Source organism: Chlamydotis macqueenii, chromosome W (genome assembly GCF_036417535.1).
Source record: "Chlamydotis macqueenii isolate bChlMac1 chromosome W, bChlMac1.mat, whole genome shotgun sequence".
NCBI lineage: Eukaryota > Metazoa > Chordata > Aves > Otidiformes > Otididae > Chlamydotis > Chlamydotis macqueenii.
Window position 1 is genome coordinate 1,985,669 of NC_141592.1, and position 23,388 is coordinate 2,009,056.

At 47.5% G+C, this 23,388-nt stretch overlaps 1 protein-coding gene across 2 annotated transcripts in view; it reads right to left on the minus strand.

Moving 5' to 3' along the window:
• LOC104485672 (netrin receptor DCC-like) overlaps window positions 1-23,388 on the minus strand; it is a 368,885-nt gene that overhangs the window by 215,370 nt on the left and 130,127 nt on the right. For both annotated transcript variants that reach the window (XM_086769575.1, XM_086769574.1), the window contains exon 3: window positions 5,663-5,947. In XM_086769575.1, the coding sequence (XP_086625701.1) occupies window positions 5,663-5,947 (285 nt within the window). The remainder of the gene's footprint in view (window positions 1-5,662; window positions 5,948-23,388) is intronic.

Consider the following 23,388-nt stretch of genomic DNA (forward strand, 5'->3'; position numbering starts at 1 on the left):
ACCGGAGAACAGAGCTGAGGCGAGAAAGTAGCAACGTATTTACTGTCTTAGTTCCAGCTGAGCAGCAGAGCTTTGGCAGGATTTATTTTAGACCAGCGTTGTCCTTCAAACACAAAGACACGAGCCATTAAAGAGCAGCGGCTTGGTCCAGGTAGCAAAGGAATCCAGAGAAGAACCCACTACGAGATTTTTGATGTGGCCCTATGAACGTCACTAGAGAGGAGAGATTTTTTTTACTCCAAGTCTTACTTGGGTTAGAGTTGAAAAAATAAAAATAAAAATTAAAAAAATAAAAAATCAAAGGCTAGCTTAGTCAACTTTTAGAAACAAGATGCGGCCCCAGACATCGTAGCTCGTGATGTTCATAAGAAAACCTCATGAAGTTCAACCAGGCCACGCACAAGGTCCTGCACGCGGGTCGGGGCAATCCCAGGCACAAATCCAGGCTGGGTGGAGAACGGATGGAGAGCAGCCCTGGGAGTGATGGTGGATGAGAAGCTCCACAGGAGCAGACAACGCGGCCTTACAGCCCAGAAATCCAACCGCACCCTGGGCTGCATCTTAGAGCGGCTCCCAGTGCCCAAAGGGGGCTGCAGGAAAGACGGGGAGAGACTCTTCAGCAGGGCCTGCTGGGACAGGACAGGGGTAATGGTTTTAAAATAGAGGGAGGTGGATTCAGATTGGATATTAGGAATTTTTTTTTTACGCTGAGGGTTGTAGAACACTGGAAGAGGTTGCCCAGAGAGGCGGTGGGTGCCCCATCCCTGGAAACATTCCAGGCCAGGTTGGCCGGGGCTGTGAGCAACCTGATCTGGTTGGAGATGTCCCTGCTCCTTGCAGGGGGGTTGGGCTGGGTGGGCTTTGAAGATCCCTTCCAACCCAAACCATTCCACAATTCCATGACTAAATAAACCACACCGTATCGTGATGGCCCTTGTTCTGAACTCAACTGCTCCTTCAACCAGAAGTTCTAAAACCACTCCCACGTAGAGCAAACACGTTTAAGAAATAAAAAACCCTAAGCTGGCCGCCAGCCAGGGCGTGGTGAGCACCCAGCTCTTCAGCAGACATCAAGTTTAAGGTTTGGTTTTTCTTCTCATTGCATTGATCCTGAGATCAGCTCCGCCCAACAAGGACAGACCAACGGTACATCCATCTCTAACCTCCCCGTTCATTTTTTTTTTTCAACTGTGCAAGCTGCTGCTCATGGGAAACTGATATTTGCATATTTTACGTGATAGATTACTTCCGCACTACCCAGATTTCTTTAGCGAGTGAGGCAAACTAGCTCGTTTCCCCAGGATTACTAATAAGCATTTCAAATTTAACCTTTTTTGGTTTTTTGGTTAAAGGTCAGAATATAATTGGTTTATAAAGTGACCTCAGCGACGCTATTCGCTTGGACAGCTGGAAGCCGACCAGCAGGTCGAGGGAGGGGATTCTGCCCCTCTGCCCCGCTCTGGTGAGACCCCCCTGCAGCGCTGCGTCCAGCTCTGGAGCCCCCAACAGCAGAAGGACGTGGAGCTGCTGGAGAGGGTCCAGAGGAGGCCACGCAGATGCTGAGAGGGCTGGAGCAGCTCTGCTGTGAGGCCAGGCTGAGAGAGCTGGGGCTGTTCAGCCTGGAGAAGAGGAGGCTCCGGGGAGAGCTGAGAGCGGCTCCCAGTGCCCAAAGGGGGCTGCAGGGAAGGTGGGGAGAGACTCTTCAGCAGGGCCTGCTGGGACAGGACGAGGGGTCATGGTTTCAAAACAGAGGGAGGTGGATTCAGACTGGATATTAGGAAGAAATTTTTTACCCTGAGGGTGGTGGAGCACTGGTCCAGGTTGCCCAGAGGGGTGGTGGATGTCCCATCGCTGGAAACATTCATAAACACTGTTAAGCACTAGCTGTTGAGGCTGAGAAGAAGGTAAAGACCTGACTTGGAGAACCATTGGCTGTTGGGGAACGGACGCCAACACGGGGACCCTCCCAGGGTAGAAAAGACGAGAAGAAATCTTAAAAATTATCTTTGCACCTGACACAAGCTCACTGTGCTGCTTGAGGAAACGATGGTTGAGCTTAGTAACACAGAATCACAGAAGATTTAAGGTTGGAGAAGATCTCCAAGATCATCAAGTCCAACTGTTGCTTCAAAGAGATTGTGTGCTTAAGCTTAAAGTAGACTTTCCTAAAGACTGAGTTTAACTATAAAACTTGTATTAAACAACAAACACAAGATAATTCAGGATATTCCACCAATTTCATTTCCCACGTAGACATTTACCCAATCGGGTGTCCTCAGAGAAGATGCTTCCTATGCATAAAAAACTGCGCTAAGCCTCACGACGTGACACCATATTTAAGTCAAGCCTAACATTACAATTGCACTTCTTCGAAAAAGCGGAGTCACTTGAGCATCAACGCAAGCCTGAGCTCACGAGGTGATTCCTGTCGCGTGCCGTTAAACACGACTGTCATAGAATCACAGAAGGGTTTGGGTTGGAAGGGACCTTCAAAGCCCACCCAGTCCAACCCCCCTGCCAGGAGCAGGGACATCTCCAACCGGATCAGGTTGCTCAGAGCCCCGGCCAACCTGGCCTGGAATGTTTCCAGCGATGGGGCCCAGGATGGGGTTGGCCTTCTGGGCCGCAAGGGCGCATTGCCAGCTCACGTTGAGCTTCTCAACCACCACGACTCTCAAGTCCTTCACCTCAGCCTCCTCCTGGGATCCAATTCTAGGTGGTCCTTTCCGCCGCCGTTAGCCTTCTCTCCTTGGAAACGCGACGGCGAGAACCGAGCCCAATCGCGCGGCAGCAACCAAACTCTATTCACGTCAAACACGAAGGAATTGCGCGATGTCGGCACCGTCACCTTGCGCCGCAGCTCAGAGAGAGAAGAAGGAACCTCCAAACCAGAGAATATTTGAACAAGCCCTGATAAATTCAGGATTATTCTTTCTCAAGAGAGAACTAACAGGTTGCGGGCACTGAGGTACTCAACTTTTGCTTTTAACGTGTCATCTTTCTGAAGCGTACGGACCTCCCGAAGAAACTTACTCGTTAATTTACAGAAGCAACGAATTCAGCTAATAATTAATTCCCTAGCACCGGTTTGTAGCAGATATTTTGCCTTTTTTTTTGTACAGTAGCAGCATTCCTCTGAATTAATTGAGCGCATGTAGTTATCTGAAGATGTATTTCTTCACCTTGTCGGTATTCACCGAAATTTTTCACCTAGGATTAAGTTTCCGGACCGCAGAGAGAAGAGCAGCCCTTCAATTAGAAAGGTGAAAAAAAAATAAAATAAGTAAATGTGCATTTGAAACGAGCTTTCTGCTAAAAGTTGCAACGGCTCCTCTTAAAAATTAAGAGCACTAGATTAAACTTGACACAGGAAAAATTCCTCAAGAGTTTCGCTCTGATCCATTGGGCTTTTTTATAAAAGTTCTTCAAAATTAGATTAGATTAGTTCTTCAAAATCTTTAGATGAGATATTAGGAAAAAAATTTTTACGCTGAGGGTGGTGGGACACTGGAACAGCTTGTCCAGAGAGGTGGTGGACACCTCATCCCTGGAAATGTTCAAGGCCAGGTTGGATGAGGCTCTGAGCAACCTGATCTGGTTGGAGATGTCCCTGCTCCTGGCAGGGGGGTTGGACTGGGTGGCCTTTGAAGGTCCCTTCCCACCCAAACCATTCCACGATTCTACGATTTTAAGTTCTTCAAAATCCGTTCTCATATGACCTGCGCGCTTCTCCAGGCAGATGGTTCCTGCTGGAGGATTTAGGAGGTTGGAGCCGCTTGGAAAATGTCTTTATCGACCTGCTGGGGACTACTTCTCCTTGGAAATGGAAGCTGAAGGTACAACTATTCCTCCATTTACACAGCGAGTTAAACTCTAGCTTTGGGCCTGGTAGGGTGAATTTCACTTTTTCTTGATTTCTTCCCCAAAATATTTTATTTTTCTCACCTGAAACACATCCAATGCTGATTTTTTTTTCTATCAAGAGGAGATACAGGTCTCTCCACACCCACCCCAACGTCGAATCAAATATTTAAGCCGCAGGCACTTCAACGCAAGCGCCTAAATGACTCAAGATGTTCATCCCTCATCCTTTTTCCCTTGGGTTCCGTCTGCCGTAGAGAAGATCAGAAATTATTTCTCCGGATCGCGGTCCAGCTCTCCACAAATCCTGACGGATACGCTGCGGGTTCAAACAAATCGCAACCGCTCTCCATGGAAGCGGCAGCATTTGAAAAATACAGAATTATGATCTACTACCTATGCTTTTTTTCTCTTGTTGTTGCCTATTCCTTTGTATAAGATTAAAATTTTTTCTTTTTTCCCCTCAATAACCAGGGGGAAAACGCCAACGAGCGTATTCTGCCTTCGCTAATTATGGAAGAGGAGAGCCGCAACCGGAGACAGATTTCCACCGACGAGCGAAAGCAGGAGAGGCAGAATTAGCAGCGAAATAGCGGATCGCTCCGCACCGTCAAAGCGCGCACACGAGAGCGCAATTCCCAAGATCCTCAGTAAGATCCGAGGTTTTGGTTTCAGGAGCACTGCTCGTTTCTTCTAAGAGCTGCTGTCGGCTCACGTTATCCTGAAATGAGACCTTGCGCTGCTTGCCCTAAGCCAAAGTCTGACGGACTCCGTTAGTTCCTTGTTAGATATTTCCCTCGTTATTTGCTTCGGTGTTTCCCTGGTATAAAATTTTGAGGCGCTGGGAAGAGAGAAATTAATTCTCCTCTCCCCTGTAGACAGTTTGAGAGAGGTCGTTTAGCCAAGATGTTAACGACCGAAACGGAGGAAAGGGAGAAACCATCGATTCTTCCACAAACCATCAGAAATGGAGATGCACGGCAAATTAACAAAACTCTGAAGAGGCAGAGAAAAGTCCTCCAGGTCTAAAATCCAAATCACGGAACGGTTTGGGTTGGAAGGGACCTTCAAAGGCCACCCAGTCCAACCCCCCTGCAAGGAGCAGGGACATCTCCAACCACATCAGGTTGCTCAGAGCCCCGGCCAACCTGGCCTGGAATGTTTCCAGGGATGGGGCATCCACCACCTCTCTGGGCAACCTGGGCCAGTGCTCCACCACCCTCAGTGGTGGACCACCTAACTTGGCTGATGAGTTTACAGGAAGGAGAGCAAGACGCTCACTTGGCGATGGATTTAGGAGCGTTATCTGTCAAACCGTGTCAGATCCCAACCTGTGGGGTCCGGGCAACTTGGTAGATGACATCAGGCACTGAAGCATCCAAGCAACCTAACTTTGAGTAGGGAAGTTCAACAACTAGTCCTAACAGAGCATTTCTCTAGTCAACCGAGAAGAGCTCTTCCAGAGAGCGCTCCGGGAAGATAATTCCAGTGCTCCCACCAAACGCTGCGAGACGGGAAGTACTGGTTGACCACGTAAGAGAAACCAGCTTCATGCACATCTAAACTGGGTAAGGTAGGCAGCACGAATAATTTCCTAAGGTGCCAACTCTTCACCTTCACAACCAACTGCTTCTAAAGGTCTCCAAGCTCTTCCACGTGAAGACCTTGGAAGTTACTACGGAGAAGTAACCGGATGGAAAGTGGGATAAACCAGCCTAGCTGCCCCAGGAGGAAAGACCACCACTCAGAGAACCAAAGGACACGACCAGAGACAGGCGACGGCCAAAGGTCCGGTTCTTACCTGCCAAAACTCTGACTTCGGCATCGTTTCCAGTTCTGGAACTCGCCGGGTTTTTCGCCAGGCACCTGTAGATCCCGCTGTCCCCGTGCTGAACCCTGCTGATCTGTAAAGCTCCGGAAGGCAGGACGGCCACCCGAGGGTCGGTCGAAGTCGGGACCAAGTCCTCCTGGTTTCGCTGCCAGTGCACCACGGGCATGGGCTCCCCGACGACTTCGCACTTCAGCAGAACGGTGTCTCCTGCGAACGCCGTGACCGATTCCGTCTGGGAGAGAAACCTCAGTGGTCCTGCAAACACAAGCAGAAAAAAAAATAAAAATAAAATAAAATAAAAGCAATATTTTTTACTCAAGACAGCTTGGAGCTTTAATTGCACAACTCCCAAATATCCCAGCGTCACTCGGTGCAAAAACACAAGGACCACGTCCTTCACGTGCTTCAGAAGAAAACCCAACAAGAACGAGATGAAGCCTGTAAGACTCCAAGAGCAAGCGAAGGAGGATGTCAGGATGATGGACATCGTTATCCGGAAGCATCGTTGCTTTGCAAATAGCATAGATAAACTTGCAAAGAAGGAAAATAAAAATAAATAAAAATTAAAAAATCAATCCTCTTTTCAAGCCAGCTATGAGAAGGACAAATCAAGAAGATCGGCTGAAGCAACCACCCGGATGAGGGACGTGCTAGGGATGGTGTGGACGTATTTTGGGGAGCTGCTCTGGCTCGAGTCCCGGCCATTCCCTAGGAACGACGCTCCCAGTTCCACTCCCCTGCCTCCAGGGACTGTCTGAAGCCGTACCAGTGAACACGATCACTGGGAAGGGTGTGCAACCACGCACCAAGGGTCTGAGAGCCTTGGGTTGATTTCTTGGTTCAAACACCTCTTTCCCGGCGTGATTTTGGCCGCCCATCTCTTGTCTCAACTCTCCTCCTCCAATACATCATTCCCACCTCCCAGATCATCCGCAAGGATGAGATCCCACGTCCCAGTTGAAGCCATTCCACCAGTTGAAGTCGGGAAATTCTTTAGCAAGGCTGGAACTGGCTGAGGAAACGCTTCCCAACGGCGTTTCCACACGTGAAAAAGAAGCCTACGTGACTCTACCGTTGCGCGGGCAACGTGATTCCCAAATTTCCACGTTTACAAGTTAGCCCGATGAAGGAAGCGACGGACGAAGAGGCAGACGTCCACGCGCGCCGTATCACCCGCCGCGCCCTCCCAACGCCTTCCCGTTACGGCGAGGATGCCGCTTTCCAGCCGAGCGACGGGCACAGACGCGCGAGTGACGGCTTTTCCCACCCAGCAAAGCCTGCGAGCCAGAAAAATAGAAGACACCAACCACTTTTTTCCACGGTCACGTTCAAAACTCGTTCAAACTCTCTGCAGGACCACAACATTTGAGTTTAAAAACCATCACCAGGTATTTACAGATCTCCTGGCTTACGCTGATTTATTTTAAAGACAATTTCTGAAGCGACACAGATGTTTGGGTTCTCGGGAGTTAGCTCAAGGGAACGGACCAGCAAATATATTCAAAAAAAAAAGTCCTTTTCTGAGATCGACCCCGGAATTAAACGTTACAGATCCACAGCGACGCAATGCTCCATAGCTGAAGAGTCACGGATGCATCTCCCCGCGTTAATCATAGAACGGTTTGGGTTGGAAGGGACCTTCAAAGGCCACCCAGCCCAACCCCCCTGCAAGGAGCAGGGACATCTCCAACCAGATCAGGTTGCTCAGAGCCCCGGCCAACCTGGCCTGGAATGTTTCCAGCGATGGGGCATCCACCACCTCTCTGGGCAACCCGGGCCAGTGCTCTACAACCCTCAAAACAGAGATCTGAGAAGATTTAGGGGAGAGTTTAGGCTCAAACACTTAAGCTGTGTCGCAACCCTGATGCTAGGTGGCCATGGAAGTGCCCCAGCTCCTCAGGCATCCTCACCTTTTGAGGAGGTTTCATTCCTTAATATCGTTAAATCGGATTCCTCGTATCATGCCACCACGTCTCCTCTTAAACCACACGGAGAGGAAGGTCAAGAAGCCATCTATTCCTCCATCAGCCCCACCCTCACATGGACACGTTCACAGAAGTTCTGTTGACCTCGCAGGAGATGAGATAGAAACCGTAAGCCACGCGCAGACAATTCAGAACGTCCCACCTAGGATGGAAACGCCTCGTTTTCAAGTACGGGGGCGCATCGAGGTCTCCGCCAGCGCAGCAATTCTCTCGCAGCGCGTAGACTCCATCGCAAATATTATGACACCAATTCTCGGTAGCAATCTAATTCCACCACAAAAGGCGAGCTGAAGGAAGATGGAGCCAACATTTGCCCTCTGATGCCTCTTACCTATCACGGGAAATACATCAACTTATTTTTCTGAAAAAAAGAAAAGACTTCTCCCTAACCTGATGTCGGCTCAGATTATCAGAGCTGCAAGTATTTTAAAATCTCATTTTCTTGTCACCTTTTACGCAGCTCGCTTGGCGGCTTCGCTCGGCGTCACGCGCAGAAACAATTTTTTTTTTTTTTTCCCCCCAGCCCCGTATTTCTGCCGCAGGAGGATTTTCATCACGGATTCGATGTCGTTGTGGTCAGTTCTGCTTAAAGCCTTCGCAGATCTTTCTTTCCGATTCAAAGCACCGGCAGAAAGCTGTTGTGCCGGAACACCTCACACGTGAAGGATGCATTTAGAACAACAACGAATTTCTATTTTAACCGAATCATTCGAGTACAACCCTCAAGATTGCTTTTCCCCTCGTTCTACAGCTCTGCCAGTGTCGCGGAGTTCACGAGAACCACATTTGTGACTCTTCGAGATCGTCGCTTTGGAGCTACAGCCTTTCTATAGCCGTGGCCAAAACGTGGTTATGGGCTGGATCGTTGGGCCGAGGTGAACTGGGTGAGGTTCAACAAAGCCAAGTGTTGGGTCCTGCACTTGGGTCACACCAACCCCACGCAGCGCTGCAGGCTTGGGGACAAGCGACTGGAAAGCTGCCTGGCGGAAAGGGACCAGGGGGTGCTGGTAGAACAGGAGCCAGCGGTGTGCCCAGGTGGCCAAGAAGGCCAACAGCATCCTGGCTTGCATCAGGACCAGCGTGGCCAGCAGGAGCAGGGAAGCGATGGTGCCCCTGGACTTGGCGCTGGTGAGGCCGCACCTCGAATGCTTGGTGCAGTTTTGGGCCCCTCAGTACAAGAAGGACGTTGAGGGGCTGGAGCGTGTCCAGAGAAGGGCAAGGAAGCTGGTGAGGGGGCTGGAGCAGCTGAGGGAACTGGGGTTGGTCAGTCTGGAGAAGAGGGGGCTGAGGGGAGACCTCATTGCTCTCTGCAACTCCCTGACAGGAGGGTGTGGGGAGGTGGGTGGTGGTCTTTTCTCCCAAGTAACTCATGGACAAGAAGAAATGGCCTCAGGTTGCGGCAGGGGCGGTTTGGGTTGGACATCAGGAAACACTTCTTCACTGGAAGAGTGGCCAGGCACTGGACCAGGCTGCCCAGGGACGTGGTGGAGTCACCGTCCCTGGAGGTGTTCAAAGAACACGCAGAGGTGGTGCTTCAGCTTCCATGGCGGTGTTGGGTTGATGGTTGGACTTGATGATCTTGCAGGTCTTTTCCAACCTTAGAGATTCAACGAATCTCCAGCTGCAGACCTCTCTGGCTGTTCAGTCAGCGAGCTGGATCTAGTTCCTCTCTTATACAATTTCTACAAGATCTTGAATTGAGAGGAAGCACTGGGGTTACCTGGGAGAAGACGCTGAGAGGATTGCGCAACGGCGCTGACAAAGAAATGAAGCAGCTGGGGAAGACTGGAGTAGAAGATGCAAATCCAGCACCTGAGAAGGTCTGGCTGCTGTCCATTCTATTTACTTTCAACTCTTTTCTGCTCGCGGGGTTTGTTTCAGCGGGCATCCATTTGCACGGCCCTTGCCTGGTGAAGATCTTTGAAAGCTCCTCAGAGGGCAGGACACGCCACTAGCGATTAAAAGGACGCTACAGGTCAGGGTAGCTTGTTTGGACAAACTTCCAAGAGCATGACCATCAAAACCTTTGAGTCCACCAGCCCAGGAACACCTTAAATCATTAATAAAGATGAGATCAACGCGACGTTTCCATGTTGTATGCCAAGCCAAGGGATGTGAAGGTTCAGCTGCGCCAACGGAGACGTTCGTTCCGTCAAGAGTTGCGATATAGTTTAAAAACAAGGAGGATAAAAAATACAAAGCAAAAGTTTCTCTTTTCTCCAGACCATTATCTGACGTGCTCCATGAAAACACGCTTCAGTTCCATCTCGCCTTATCCCAGACACCGAGAAGGTCCAAAACACCTCCACCGACTTATTTATCGTTCCCGCTGGACTTGTCACTGCAAACGTGACTGTATCCGTGCTCCTACCGGGATCGGCAACGGCCACGCACCCACGGGCCCACCCTTCACCTCCGAAGTCCAACTCCTCTCTTCTCACCTCATCTTCGCGCGAGGGTAGAAGCCACGCGGTGTTTTACCTGACGACGCAACTCCAGAGAGAAGAAATTAATTGGAAACGCAGTTCTGATAGACAACACGCGACACCGTGGTGCCCATCCAAAAAAAACCTCAACGCCGTGCCCCAAAGCACACGTCAGAAATAATTTCAGCCTGAAATGAGACGTGAAACGGGACGTTAAATTCTTTTTCTCAGCTGGCTAACGCTTTCGAACTCCAGTTTGTATTTTTAAGAGCTTTCATTGCGACGATATTCTTCCCCTTATTGAGTGAAGTCTGTGTTTTCTGCCAATCGTAAGGACCACGAAGGGTTCAGGTCAACGAGACAGTATCGTCCACCCTTCGAATTGTGCCCAAAATACAAAAATTTTTAAAAAATTTTTTTAAAATTAAATTTACTCGAATATTTTTTTTATCTTCCAAGAAAAATTGCAACAGCGTGTGCTCCGTACGAGGGAAGACACCCCACACTACGGAGCTGAACGCACAAGATATTCGTTGTTTTAGTATCATAAATAGCAAAATTTCCCTAAAATACTCAACTCCTCAAAAGCTCGCGGCATTTCTTTATTCATGGGAGATTTATTTTTCCTACGATTTAGGGTTGAGACGCCGCCCTAGTTTCCCAGCCGTTAAAACCAGTAAAATCCCTCTTGCCCCTACCCCCAAGAAACCAGCGTCCTCCTCAAGAACGCCACTCAAACCAGTTAGGAATTTGGGTCTGACAGATTTATCCGCAGGCCGGTGAACGATTTGAACCCGGTGACGGATCTCTTCCCCGAGATAAATTTTAGAAAAGCACGCGGAAGGCCAATCCTGAAACACGGCGCGATAAATGAATTAACCGAGCGCGGCCCGCTCTCTATGTTTTCACACAAACGCATGCGCAGGACGGGTTCAACACGGCACAGGCACGTAGAAGTGGAAAGAACGCGCAAAGCGCGAGGGAAGGGAGGTGAGAAGGTAGCGCCATGCTGGGACAATGCTCCTGAGCAACTCTCAGAACCAGGCCTACGGAGAGAAAAGAGCCGCAACCTCTACGTTCTCAAGTTCTAGAGGTTATTTCCCCGTATTTTCCCCGATTTCTTCTACAAAATATACAAAAAGCACACGCCACGCTGCCAGTTCAAGCCACAGCGAAGCCCAGCTCTGTGTCCTACTGTCCTGCTTGGCTGAACTTGAGTCACTAGATCTGGACAACGGTGGCTTCCAGCTCAAACTTCAACCCTTCAGAAAGCTGCAGTAGATAAGTACTCATCCTGCGCGGCGACCTACCGCTCCCCATCAACCATGGGGTGCAAGGAAACAGCTTCTTCAGTCTCCTCCCGTCCTTCCTGGCCTGTAGGAGCTCTCCTTGCCTCGATCCATGCAAAGACAAACTCATCTGCTTAAAACAAAATTATCTCAGTTGGCCGGTTTGATCATCCAGTGGTACAATCATAGAATGGTTTGGGTGGGAAGGGACCTTCAAAGGCCACCCAGTCCAACCCCCCTGCAAGGAGCAGGGACATCTCCAACCACATCAGGTTGCTCAGAGCCCCGGCCAACCTGGCCTGGAATGTTTCAAGGGATGGGGCATCCACCGCCTCTCTGGGCACCCTGGGACAGTGTTCTACCACGATCAGGTTAAAAAAAAAAAAAAAATTCCTAATATCCAATCTAAATCCACCTCCCTCTATTTTGAAACCAGGACACCTTGTCCTGTCACACCAGGCCCTGCTGAAGAGTGCCTCCCCACCTTTCCTGCAGCCCCCTTTGGGCACTGGGAGCCGCTCTCAGCTCTCCCCGGAGCCTCCTCTTCTCCAGGCTGAACAGCCCCAGCTCTCTCAGCCTGGCCTCACAGCAGAGCTGCTCCAGCCCTCTGAGCACCATTTTCTACACCAGCTAATGGTGTTCAACAAGTTGGAAACATCAGGCACGCTGAGGTCCTTCTATATGCTATGAGCACATGGCTCTCCAATATCCAAGTCCCACCTGAAGCACCACGTGTGCGTAGACACGTGTAAATACGCACACATGGATGTGCCATCATCAAGAGAGAAAATCCAGAATCCATTTTAAGAGCACGGCCTTGAGAGCAAAACCAACACCTCCAGGAGCAGCAGCCCCTGGAGAAGACGACGAGGACGATCTTTGGGACCGAAACAACAGGCCACCAAAAAAGAATTTGCGCAACTCTACCGTGATTGATGTGGCGAGTCAAGCAAGACCGCGTTTGTAAAGGTCACTGAAAAGAGAAAGGAGCCACCATCAGGATTTGGATGACGCTGCAGGAGAAAAAGAGACTTGGAAGAATAAGGAAAGGATTTGGACCCGTACACTAAAGTTAAAGGGATAAGGTCAACCGTTTTGGTTTGATGACAACCTTAAAATAGACAAATTATTTCTAAAAAATAGAAAAATTATTTCACGTCCGAATAGTCGTAAATCCCTGAACATCCGCCAACACGTTGCGCTCTACTACGCTGCTTCAGATGTTACGCGATACCCCCGTATCAATGCTTGAACAGCATCCTCAATTAGTAAACGATATTAAAGCCACGCTTGAACGAAGCAAAAGCAACATTTGCCTGTTTACGCATGACAACTCACTCTTCTGAGCACATCAGGAGCCAACCGTTCCCCGTTTCAGTCTTCGCCGTCGCAGAAAAGCATCAGAAAAAACAACGCTCACAACTATTTTGCGATATTTTCTTCTACAGACGTCATCACGCTACTACTTTCCATCAAGGCCAGGTTGGCCGGGGTTCTGAGCAACCTGCTCTGGTTGGAGATGGCCCTGCTCCTCGCAGGGGGGTTGGACTGGGTGGCCTTTGAAGGTCCCTTCCCACCCAATCCATTCTATGATCATCATCAACTGCAGTTTAATGATAACACACCAATATTCCTTTCGAAGAGGTGTTCATTAGTCACAATTTGACTCAAACGTGATTTTATTTAAAAAAATCACCATTGCGGAGTTTAATTAACACGCACAGCGCTGATCAACGTGGACAAAAGCAGCGAGATCTACGACCAAAGGGGTAAATCACCGAGTAAGAAGTAAGAACTGAATTTAAAAGCTCCCATATTGCCGTTATTCACACAAATTCAGCCGTTTCTGTTTGGTTTTAGCCCTAGAAACCAATAAAGTTGACGCTCACTGAAATATGAAATTGTGCGGATAACCGCAATTATTTCGAGGTCATTAGACAAATCCTACCAACTCCCCATCTCTCCAGTGTGAGCTGCCAGAAGCGTAACGAGCTTTTTAATTCAATTGTTGCTTATTACTCCATACATTCGGAGAAAACGAGAAGTTTAAAAGCTAATATTCAATATTTAAGAAGAATTTATTTGGGTGGAGAACGTAAATCACGTCTAGAGACGACCGATCCCATCCTACAGCACAGATGTGACTTGGGCTGCAAGCGGGAGACGTCGCTGTACCGACGTGAAACTTCAAGACTCGTTCTTGGCGTTCCAGCACTAAAGAGCGGAAGTCTTAACGAGTTTTGTCTTGCCACATCTGTGGAACAGCATTTCATTACGACTTATTGACAAGGCCGTGTCATGGTAGGACTTCAAACTGGAAGAGAAAAGGTTTAGATGAGATGAGGAAAAAAAACTCTTCACTACGAGGGTGGTGAGGCACTGGAAGAGGTTGTCCAGAGAAGCTATGGATGCCCCGTCCCTGGAAACATTCCAGGCCAGGTTGGCCGGGGCTCTGAGCAACCTGATCTGGTTGGAGATGTCCCTGCTCCTTGCAGGGGGGTTGGAACGAGATGGTCTTGAAGGTCCCTTCCAACCCAAACCGTTCCATGATTCAAGTTCTTCTGTAAGTTCTGGAGAACTTTAGCTGGATTATTGATTAGAACAAAACCAGGGAAAGACAAGAGGAGCTTGGATCCACAGATAAAACCCACAGAATTCCAATTCAGGCGCCTTCTTTCTTCTAATGCAGGCACTCACATACCTAAACTGATTATTATTTTTTCAAAAATTCATCTTCAGTTCCACCTCTAGAAGAAAGATTTGGCTTAAGCTACAAGAGGAGCTCGTTAGGACGCACTAGAGCTCCTCTCTGAAATATTAGTAGAATATTTGGAAGATTTGTCCTTTTTTTTTAATATTTGGGGATTTACGCAAGAAATTGATTCGGATTTACAGGAATCCGTAGAAGCTGAACATCCACGTGACCAAAATACACATTTTAGGCGTGACGCACCTTTACTTTGAAGAACTATTTTATCCAAAAATTCAAAAGTAACGTTAAGGTTTGCAAACAACGCGTTTACGTTTAGTAGAATGAGCCTCACACTTGAACCATCGTCTAGCTACGCAACTAAAATTCATTTCTCAATGAGATGACAATCAAAAAAAAACCGTTGACACTTCAATTAATATTTCCCGGAAAGCCGTCACCGACTGACGTAACGGCAACCAAGAAAAATGGAAATGTACTCACAGGAATTTGAAGAAAAACAGACGTTTCCACACGCTGAAAGCAACGCGGCACACACCACGCAAAAAAAATTTCTGTTTAGTTCAGTTGCGGTATTCGAAATTTATCTCTCTCTCCCGTCAACGGTAGAAAACGCTCTAGAACTCCATGTTCTCGTCTACTAAAGCCCAGCTCAACCTTAAATTACGTTGCTGACCTATAAAGTAACTATACAAAGGGAAATAGCCTCTCAATTATTTAATTATTGCACCTTTGTGTTGTGGTTTTTTTGGAAAATAGCACTTAAATATTGCTCTTGATACATTTCACCTCCTCGGAGATCAGACGGCAACGTTTCTTCACCATTTCTTCTATGACACTAAATTAAAATGCAACGCGGGTTTAACTTTTAATTTCATCTCAGGCAAACCAGTGAACACCCAGCTGATTGCAATATTTTTTCCCCCTTTCCGGAACGATGCACTGGGAAGAAAAAGTTTCTCCGCAAGGCAAGAAGGAAACTAAAATTTCAGAGATATCAAAAAATATTACAGACAAAAAAATTAGACTCTGTTTTCCAAGTCATTAAAGCAATGAACCTGCCAAAAAACTTCTGATAAAATTAATGTTTGCTGGCAGTTTTAATATTTTTCCTCTTTTACATCATCATGGGCATTGTCAAAACCTTGATGTTCCAGAAAGCTCTACAGAAACAATGAGAATAATCACAGTTGGACAAAAACCCTCCCAACCAAACCATATTTTTCATTAGAAAATTGAATTTTTGACTCAATATATTGCTTCTGTGAATAAGCACCACTTTTTTTTTTTTCCAGAAATTATAATTAAAATAAAAAAATCTTGTTAAGTCAATTATTTGGGTACTGTCCCTCAAAACAAAGTCTGGTCACTAAGTTCAGCGCATAGACCAGTAGCGTGAATCACTTCTACTGCAATGCTAAAGGGGCATTAAATTAATTCAAATATTTCAATTTACATTTCAGGATGGAGTTTTATTTTCCTTTTCGGAGTTTCCTTGAAGAAAAATCCTTTCCCGCCATACAAATACACTCCACCAGGAAAAAGAAGTTCCAACATCTACTAGGTCTAAAAACACGCACTTAGGTCATCTGAAAAAATAAAGCTACGTATCGGTCGAGGGAGGACATCTCCAAGAACATCAAGTCCAACCGTCAACCCAACACCACCATGCCTACTCAATCATGTCCTGCAGTGCCACCTCTACACGTCTCCACGGGTGGTGACTCCACCTGGGGCTCCCTGGGCAGCCTGGTCCAGTGCCTGGCCACTCTTCCAGTACAGAAGTGTTTCCTGATGTCCAACCTAAACCGCCCCTGCCGCAACCTGAGGCCATTTCCTCTCGTCCACGAGTTATTTGGGAGAAGAGACCACCACTCACCTCCCCACACCCTCCTGTCAGGTAGCTGTAGAGAGCAATGAGGTCTCCCCTCAGCCTCCTCTTCTCCAGACTGACCAACCCCAGTTCCCTCAGCCGCTCCTCAGCAGACTGGTGCTCCAGACCCCTCACCAGCTTCCTCGCCCGTCTCTGGACGCGCTCCAGCACCTCAACGTCCCAAAACTGCACCAAGCATTTGAGGTGCGGCCTCACCAGTGCCGAGTCCAGGGGCACCATCGCTTCCCTGCTCCTGCTGGCCACGCTGGTCCTGATGCAAGCCAGGATGCTGTCGGCCTTCTTGGCCACCTGGGCACACCGCTGGCTCACTCCACGCTGCTCCTGGAAATTTTCTTTCATAAAAATCATCATCTTTTCTTACGCAACGCAAGAGGTTTGCCCAGCGGTGTCTCCCAATGGGAAGATTCTCTTAAGTCCGTGATTTATAGCGCGGCCACAGCCAGCTCCCGTACCGCCGCCTCTCCCGAGCCCCGCTGACGGCCCTCGCCGTTCACCGCGTAACGAGGGGCTCCCCAAGTCGCTTCCCAAGCGCGAAGCGCGGGGATGAGTTTTAGCAATCCGAAGCATTAGTGGCCATGGCAACCGCAACGCAATGACCTTTTGGTTGTTTTCTGAGAGTCAAATCAATATTTCTGCCTTGGGAGAAAAACTGGGGCAGGCCCACATTGGCCTAGAAGACGCACCGAGAGGAATATTATTTTTTTTTTTGTCGTGCTAAGTAAGATTAGAAATAGTTGTTATATAACAGGATGAGCCGTTAGCCACTAATGGAAAAAAAAATAATTATTTAAAAAAAAAAAATCACATTAAACTCTTAAACTTGCACCTATGTTAAAACCCAGAGGTTGGGATAAGCGCTTGTTCGTGTCGGAGTTTGGAAAATGACGCGGGGCTCCGGGATTATTATGGATCTTGTCAAAACTACTCCAGAGGCAGAGGGGAGGATTACGGGAAGGGAATTGACTTTCTCTGCCTGATTTTCATGGCAAGGCAGATTTCTGAGACAACCTTATAATAATGCTTCCACTTCTCCTCGCGGCCCCCGGAGCGTTTCTGCCTCTCTCCCCTCCTCGTTTGTCTGCTCCTAAGTTGATACCAGCGCTTTGATGTGCTTTTTACCGCCGGAGCTGCTCCCCTTCCCGCAGCACATACGCCCGATAAATACGAGACCGCGCCGCGTCGGGCTGATCAAAGTGGCAAGGCTGTCACATCCGCTTGGGAAAAATAAAAATAAATAAATAAATAAATAAAAATAGCAGCAGTTTGCACTTGATCCATAACATATGTAGGACATTGAAATGCTTAACTATAAAATTACTCATCTTAAACACTGTAATAATCAGGCATGGCTGCTACAGATAGCCTGTTATTATACGCGCGTTTAAAATTCCGATAAGGAACGGCTTGGTATTACTTTTACAAACCCCCACAGCACCGCGGTTTCCCCAGGCAACGTCAACCGAGCTGCTACCGAAAGGACGCCGTTTTACAAAGGGATTTTCTCTCCGCTCCTCGGAGGATATTTATACTGGGGTTACGCCGTCATTTAACCCAGGAGAGAAACGCCTCAGCGTTGAGAAATGCCACGTACTCCCGCTTTCCCTGCTCCCTTTTATTCTTTAATTGCTGCTTTTTCTCTCCTATGTATGTTCGCATAAAGAGCTGCACTTCTCCCCAAAGCTTTACGACGACTTGTTGGGGGTTTTTTTTGTTTATTTCTCCCCGAGATCACAGCAAAACATCACACTGGCAAACTCATAATTGTCTGGGACGTTTTCGGTTGCTAACGAACCCTCGCACCTGGGAACACTGCTAGAAAAGCTTTTATTCAAATTCACGTGTGCCAGCACACCAAAAAACGGCTACCTCACTTTGAGGATAACTATCCTTATTTTTTTAATTCTTTTTCCTCTAAATAAGCACATTTCTGGATTTATTTTGGGACACAGACTGCAAGTAGAGAGGCTTTATTTGGGTGTCGACACGATTCGCAAGCGCAGCACCAGTAAGCCAGCGCTAGGCCGCCCCGTAGGCCTTGCCGCAATTCGGGCCTGCTCTCACCTCCTCACCCCTTCTCCTCTTAACGAATTCACCTCGCTGCCTCGTTACCGGGTATGTAACGAGCTGTTTCTCTCCCCAGGAAACCCCGGAGCGTGCCGCAAGGAGCCAGCGCCTGCTCGGAACGTTGGGGAATTCCAGCTCCGCTCGGCCTGTCCTCTCAAGCCGACTCCTGTGCTGAATGGAAGCCACAAAAGAAGTTTTAACTCCTGGTGTGTTCCCCGTGCACAGTGAAAGAAGTTAAATTTAATGAAAATATTTCACTTATTAAAAAATTACGAAAAAAAATAAAAAAATCTTTTTTTTTTTTTTTTTTCATTGGGGCCTGGAAGAGAAGCTCTGTGGCCCAGCGCCATTGTGGGACGCGAAACCCAGGTCATCCTAACGATGATGGCAGTTAAACGATTTTCTTCCCCTACCTACTCAGGAGACTTCAGCATTTTGACCAGGACTGGGTTTATCTAAGGACAGTTGTACCAAAAAATCAGCATTATTGAAGCGAAAACTTTGTTTTCAATAATATTTTCTTGTCAAAAAACGCAAAGCATCACCTACCAAAATGTGCTCTCAACCTCCCAACGGCCTGCGGTTTTGTTACGCTGGCAGGTAAGACACAACAAAAAAAAAAAAAAAAAAAAAGAAAAAAACAAGCAAAAAAAACCCCCAAAAAATCCCAAACCCACCGAGAAAGAGACTTTATAAAATTAATTTTACATCTCGTTACCTGCTACACCGCTACGCTTTGGATTCATTTATCTCAGCAGCGCCAAATTACTCAGCACACAATCAAAACTGCACTTTTAAATTAAAAAAAAAACCAACCCTGAACACATTGAGACGTAGTTTTGCGCTCAAAGCCATCGCTGAAGTAAGACACGCCTTAAACTGAAGGCCTGGACTGGATTGCACACTTTGCAATACTCTCCTTTGGAAACGTCCCGTTATTTGAAGTTGAGTAGCGACGCAAAGCTTGAATCATCGTAAAAAAAAAAAAAAAAAGAAAGTCCATCCCAAACACAAAGTAGTGTTGGTAGCATGTAGAGAAACACTGCTGCTCTGAGGCGCAACGGGACCTAAGCATTTGTTTCAGATTTACCACCCCAGAGAGTTATTTGCTCTCCCAACATAGCTACAGATATTTTTTAAGCCAGCTGTCACGGTAATTCGTGAACACTTGTAGCCTCTCCTCTTTCCGCGTCACCTGTTTCATTAGCAAGACGCAGTGCTTCGAGCAGCAAGGGTTGTACAAAGATGTTTTACCAGCCGCAACATCACGCCGTCAGGTCTGTACAAGTCCCAACCCACCGGTAAACTCCAGGTCTCTTGGCCCTTCATGGTGGTAACATCAAGTAGTGAATTATGAAGTTCAACCAGGCCCAGCGCAAGGTCCTGCACGTGGGTGGGGGCAATCCCAGCACAAATCCAGGCTGGGTGGAGAATGGATGGAGAGCAGCCCTGAGGAGAGGGACTTGGGGGTGATGGTGGGGCGAGAAGCTCAACATGAGCCGGCAACGTGCGCTCACAGCCCAGAAACCGACCCCACCCTGGGCTGCACCCCAGCAGCGTGGGCAGCAGGGCGAGGGAGGGGATTCTGCCCCTCTGCTCCACTCTGGTGAGACCCCCCTGCAGCGCTGCGTCCAGCTCTGGAGCCCCCAACAGCAGAAGGACGTGGAGCTGCTGGAGAGGGTCCAGAGGAGGCCACGCAGATGCTGAGAGGGCTGGAGCAGCTCTGCTGTGAGGCCAGGCTGAGAGAGCTGGGGCTGTTCAGCCTGGAGAAGAGGAGGCTCCGGGGAGACCTGAGAGCGGCTCCCAGTGCCCAAAGGGGGCTGCAGGAAAGGTGGGGAGAGACTCTTCAGCAGGGCCTGCTGGGATAGGACAATGGGTCATGGCCTCAAAATAGAGGGAGGTAGATTCAGATGAGATATTAGGAAGAAATTTTTTACACTGAGGGTGGTGGAGCACTGGCCCAGGTTGCCCAGAGAGGCGGTGGATGCCCCATCCCTGGAAACATTCCAGGCCAGGTTGGCCGGGGCTGTGAGCAACCTGATGTGGTTGGAGATGTCCCTGCTCCTGGCAGGGGGGTTGGACTGGGTGGCCTTTGAAGGTCCCTTCCACCCCAAACTATCCTGTGATACTATGATTCAAACTAAACCCCACGCCCAGGACTTCAATTCCACCACCCCCACCTGAGTCCTACCAAGCGGCACATGCCACCACGTCACTACCATCACTAGTTTGTGTGTAACAGAAAGGACTCCCTTCCTACCTTCACGTTTTTCAAGTCTGTAGGAAGGACTGAACATTGATTTTTGTCTCTGAAGATGTAACTCCAAACTTTTACGAAGAGCATGGCTGTCTAGTCAGGAAGTATCATTTCTACACAACCACTTAATCACGAAGAACGCCGCGCTTCCGAAACATCGCTCTCAACAAGCATTGATCCGAAGGCTTCCTTTGTTGACAAAGTACTTTTTCGTTCGCAGCACAGGAAATACAGTCAGTAAACATTTCTACCTTTGGCAGCTCTGTTCTAACTGCGTCCTTTCTTCTTAGCCACCGAAGGCATCATCCTTCCGCCTTCCTCAGGTGCTGATGCAAAAGGAGGTCACAGAATTGGATATCACTACGTAGTTCCTGCATATCTTCAGAGCAGGAATTTTAGAAATCCTTTAAGACGCTGAATTTTTTCACTCAGGATTTTTTTTCCTGGCTAGCTGAAAGGAAGGAAACATCCCTTCCTAACAACTCTTTTCATTCTTTTAAAGTCTCCGTCGCGCCACTCCAAAAATTTATTTTTAGACTTTCAAACAATGAACCAGGAGGATCTTGCTGGGGCAAAGCAAGCCCAGATCTAGAGGATTTTTCTTGCCCTAAAATAAGCACAAGCTATTTCCGATTTAACTGGTATATACAAGAATTGACCCCCAGGAAAAAGGAAATGCAGAAAAACATCTCTTTGCTCCACCATTTGAGAAAAGCTTTAAAGAACAACGCACGGACCCACCATCAGCTCCCACGCAGTTACCACCTTGGAGAGCCTCACGCCAACATGAAAACTGGGACAAGCCCACGGCAAACTGGATACCGGCTGCATTCCTGCGGCGTGGTACGGGGCAAGCTCTGCCGAGAATCCCATTCCTCCAGCGCTGAGGTGGACAGGTTTGCTTTTCCCTGCCCTTGCTGGTCAAGGATTCCACCTTCTCATGGGTCACCCGAGATCTAGCTGAAGATGTCCCTGCTCCTTGCAGGTGGGTTGGACCTTTGAAGGTCCCTTCCAACCCAAACCATGCTATGATTCTATTTTTAGCCCCCCACACCATCAACACACTCCAGAACACAAATTTTGGGCTGCAGGACCAACACCAGTCGCTACGGGAACTTCTACCGTAAAGTTAAGCAATCCACAGAAACAGCTTTAACTGGGTCCTCTCTGAAATAAATTGTTTCTCTTGTTATTGTCCTCCTAACATTTATGGTTTACCGGTTGCTTTTCATCACCATAAAATGAAACCCTGTTGAAAGGAGAGCTGCGAACGCTAGACCGCCCCGCCGTGAAATGCTCATTCCTGCTCGACAAGTTTTATTTGCCTAAAAATTCTTTGCTGTAACGTCGCCCTCAACAAGTAGAGCCCATCCTGCAGCAAAGAAAACAAATTGTTTGACAACGACTGAAAAGGCCGAGTTGGATTCCCGAAGCTGCATCGATAAATAATAAAGGATGAAGACATGTAAATTAAAAGTTCAGGCTACAAATTCAGAGGATTAGAGGAAGCATTTCAAATAGAGGTGGAAAGAACATGAAAATCATCATTTAAAAAAAATTATATTCCAGAAGAGAATTTGGCCAAATTGCAAACAAACATTTCCTCTGAATCTCAGAAACTATCAAGAGAAAAGAGACTGCAACAGAAATAAATTCATTTCAGTCAGCTGTAGATGCTGCCACTACTGTTTCTCATAAAATTTAAAAAAAATTATGTTTGATCACAGTGTGACATGCCAATAGGAAAAAAAAAAATAAAGTAATAATCTATATTCTCCAAGCAAAACAACTTCTCATTAGTTCTGGTCCAAATTTCAAGAAATAGCTTCTGGAGAACAAGAACTTGAAGGAAATCTTCATTTTCTCTTCTGCTGTCTCTCAAAATCAATTATTTCTAGTCTCATCAACTGTGGAAAAAGCTGAAACAAGTGCATTTGCAATTCCAAAGCCAGACTAAGCATAAAAAGAAACCAGATTTCATATTTTAAGCCTATTTCATCGCTTTTTGCCGTCCAGCCAACGCTTGCTCGAGGCCAGCACAGGAGTAGGCCCGTGCTACTCCCAACCGGGTAAACCTCCATTTTGTGGTCAGATCCCGGAGAGCTGCAAGCTTTCCTGTCCGATTGGATGTTCCCAGAAACATCCTGCATCTTTGAAATTTCAAATATTTGGCTTCTCAAGATCTAAAAATGCGGTAAGGTAAAGTAATGAACACTGTTCATTAATTTAAGGTCTCTGTGTACGCACGCTATCCAGACAAAGAGGTTAAACAAAAAACTTAGGCCCCTATTTTGCCTCAAAAAAAAAAACCAAAACCCAAAAAAAAAAAACCAACTAAAATCTTTCTGTCTTCCACAATTCCATTCAGAAATCCAAACCAAATCTGTCAGATCTTCCTAGAGAGCAGATTGGAAGTTGTGATTACCCTTCTCTACCCAACAAGGCCTGCTCAGGCCTTCCACGTCACTGCCGCCCACCCCAAAATACCGAATATTTTGGGGGAAAATCCTATTATATTTTGACCGCTTATTATTTTTTCCAACTGCATTGCAAAGTGCAGTGTAATTAAAGTGTCTGAGTTGGCTTTAAATAAGCTAAAAGAGGGAAAAATAAAAGGGAGAGAACCAAACCAGGCCGCAAACTGAAATACCTCTGCTAAACTTTTGATGTCATTACTTACTCGGTAACCTAAGGTATGATTTTTCTCCCTTGATTTTTCTTCTGTAAGATCTGACTAGCAATCGTAGTCACTAACAACAACAAAGTGACTCAAAAATGACGCGTTAAAAATTTAATGCACGATCGCAAGCAGAGCGCCGAGAAATAGCGTCCATTTTTAAAACTCCTAGTTAATGCAGACCTAGCCAAACGCGTTATTTTCCAACTGTGCGAAATATTCATTTCTGACTTAAGATCTCCCATGCCAGCCACCGGCCCAGGTGAGCTTTTAGGCCTGAATTATAAACCCAGGAAAACAGAGTTTATAATGGAAATGCTGACAGCCTTTCAGCTACAGCTACACCAGAGGGGACCGCTGTAATAAACCGAACGCGCTCACTCGCCTCCTTTTA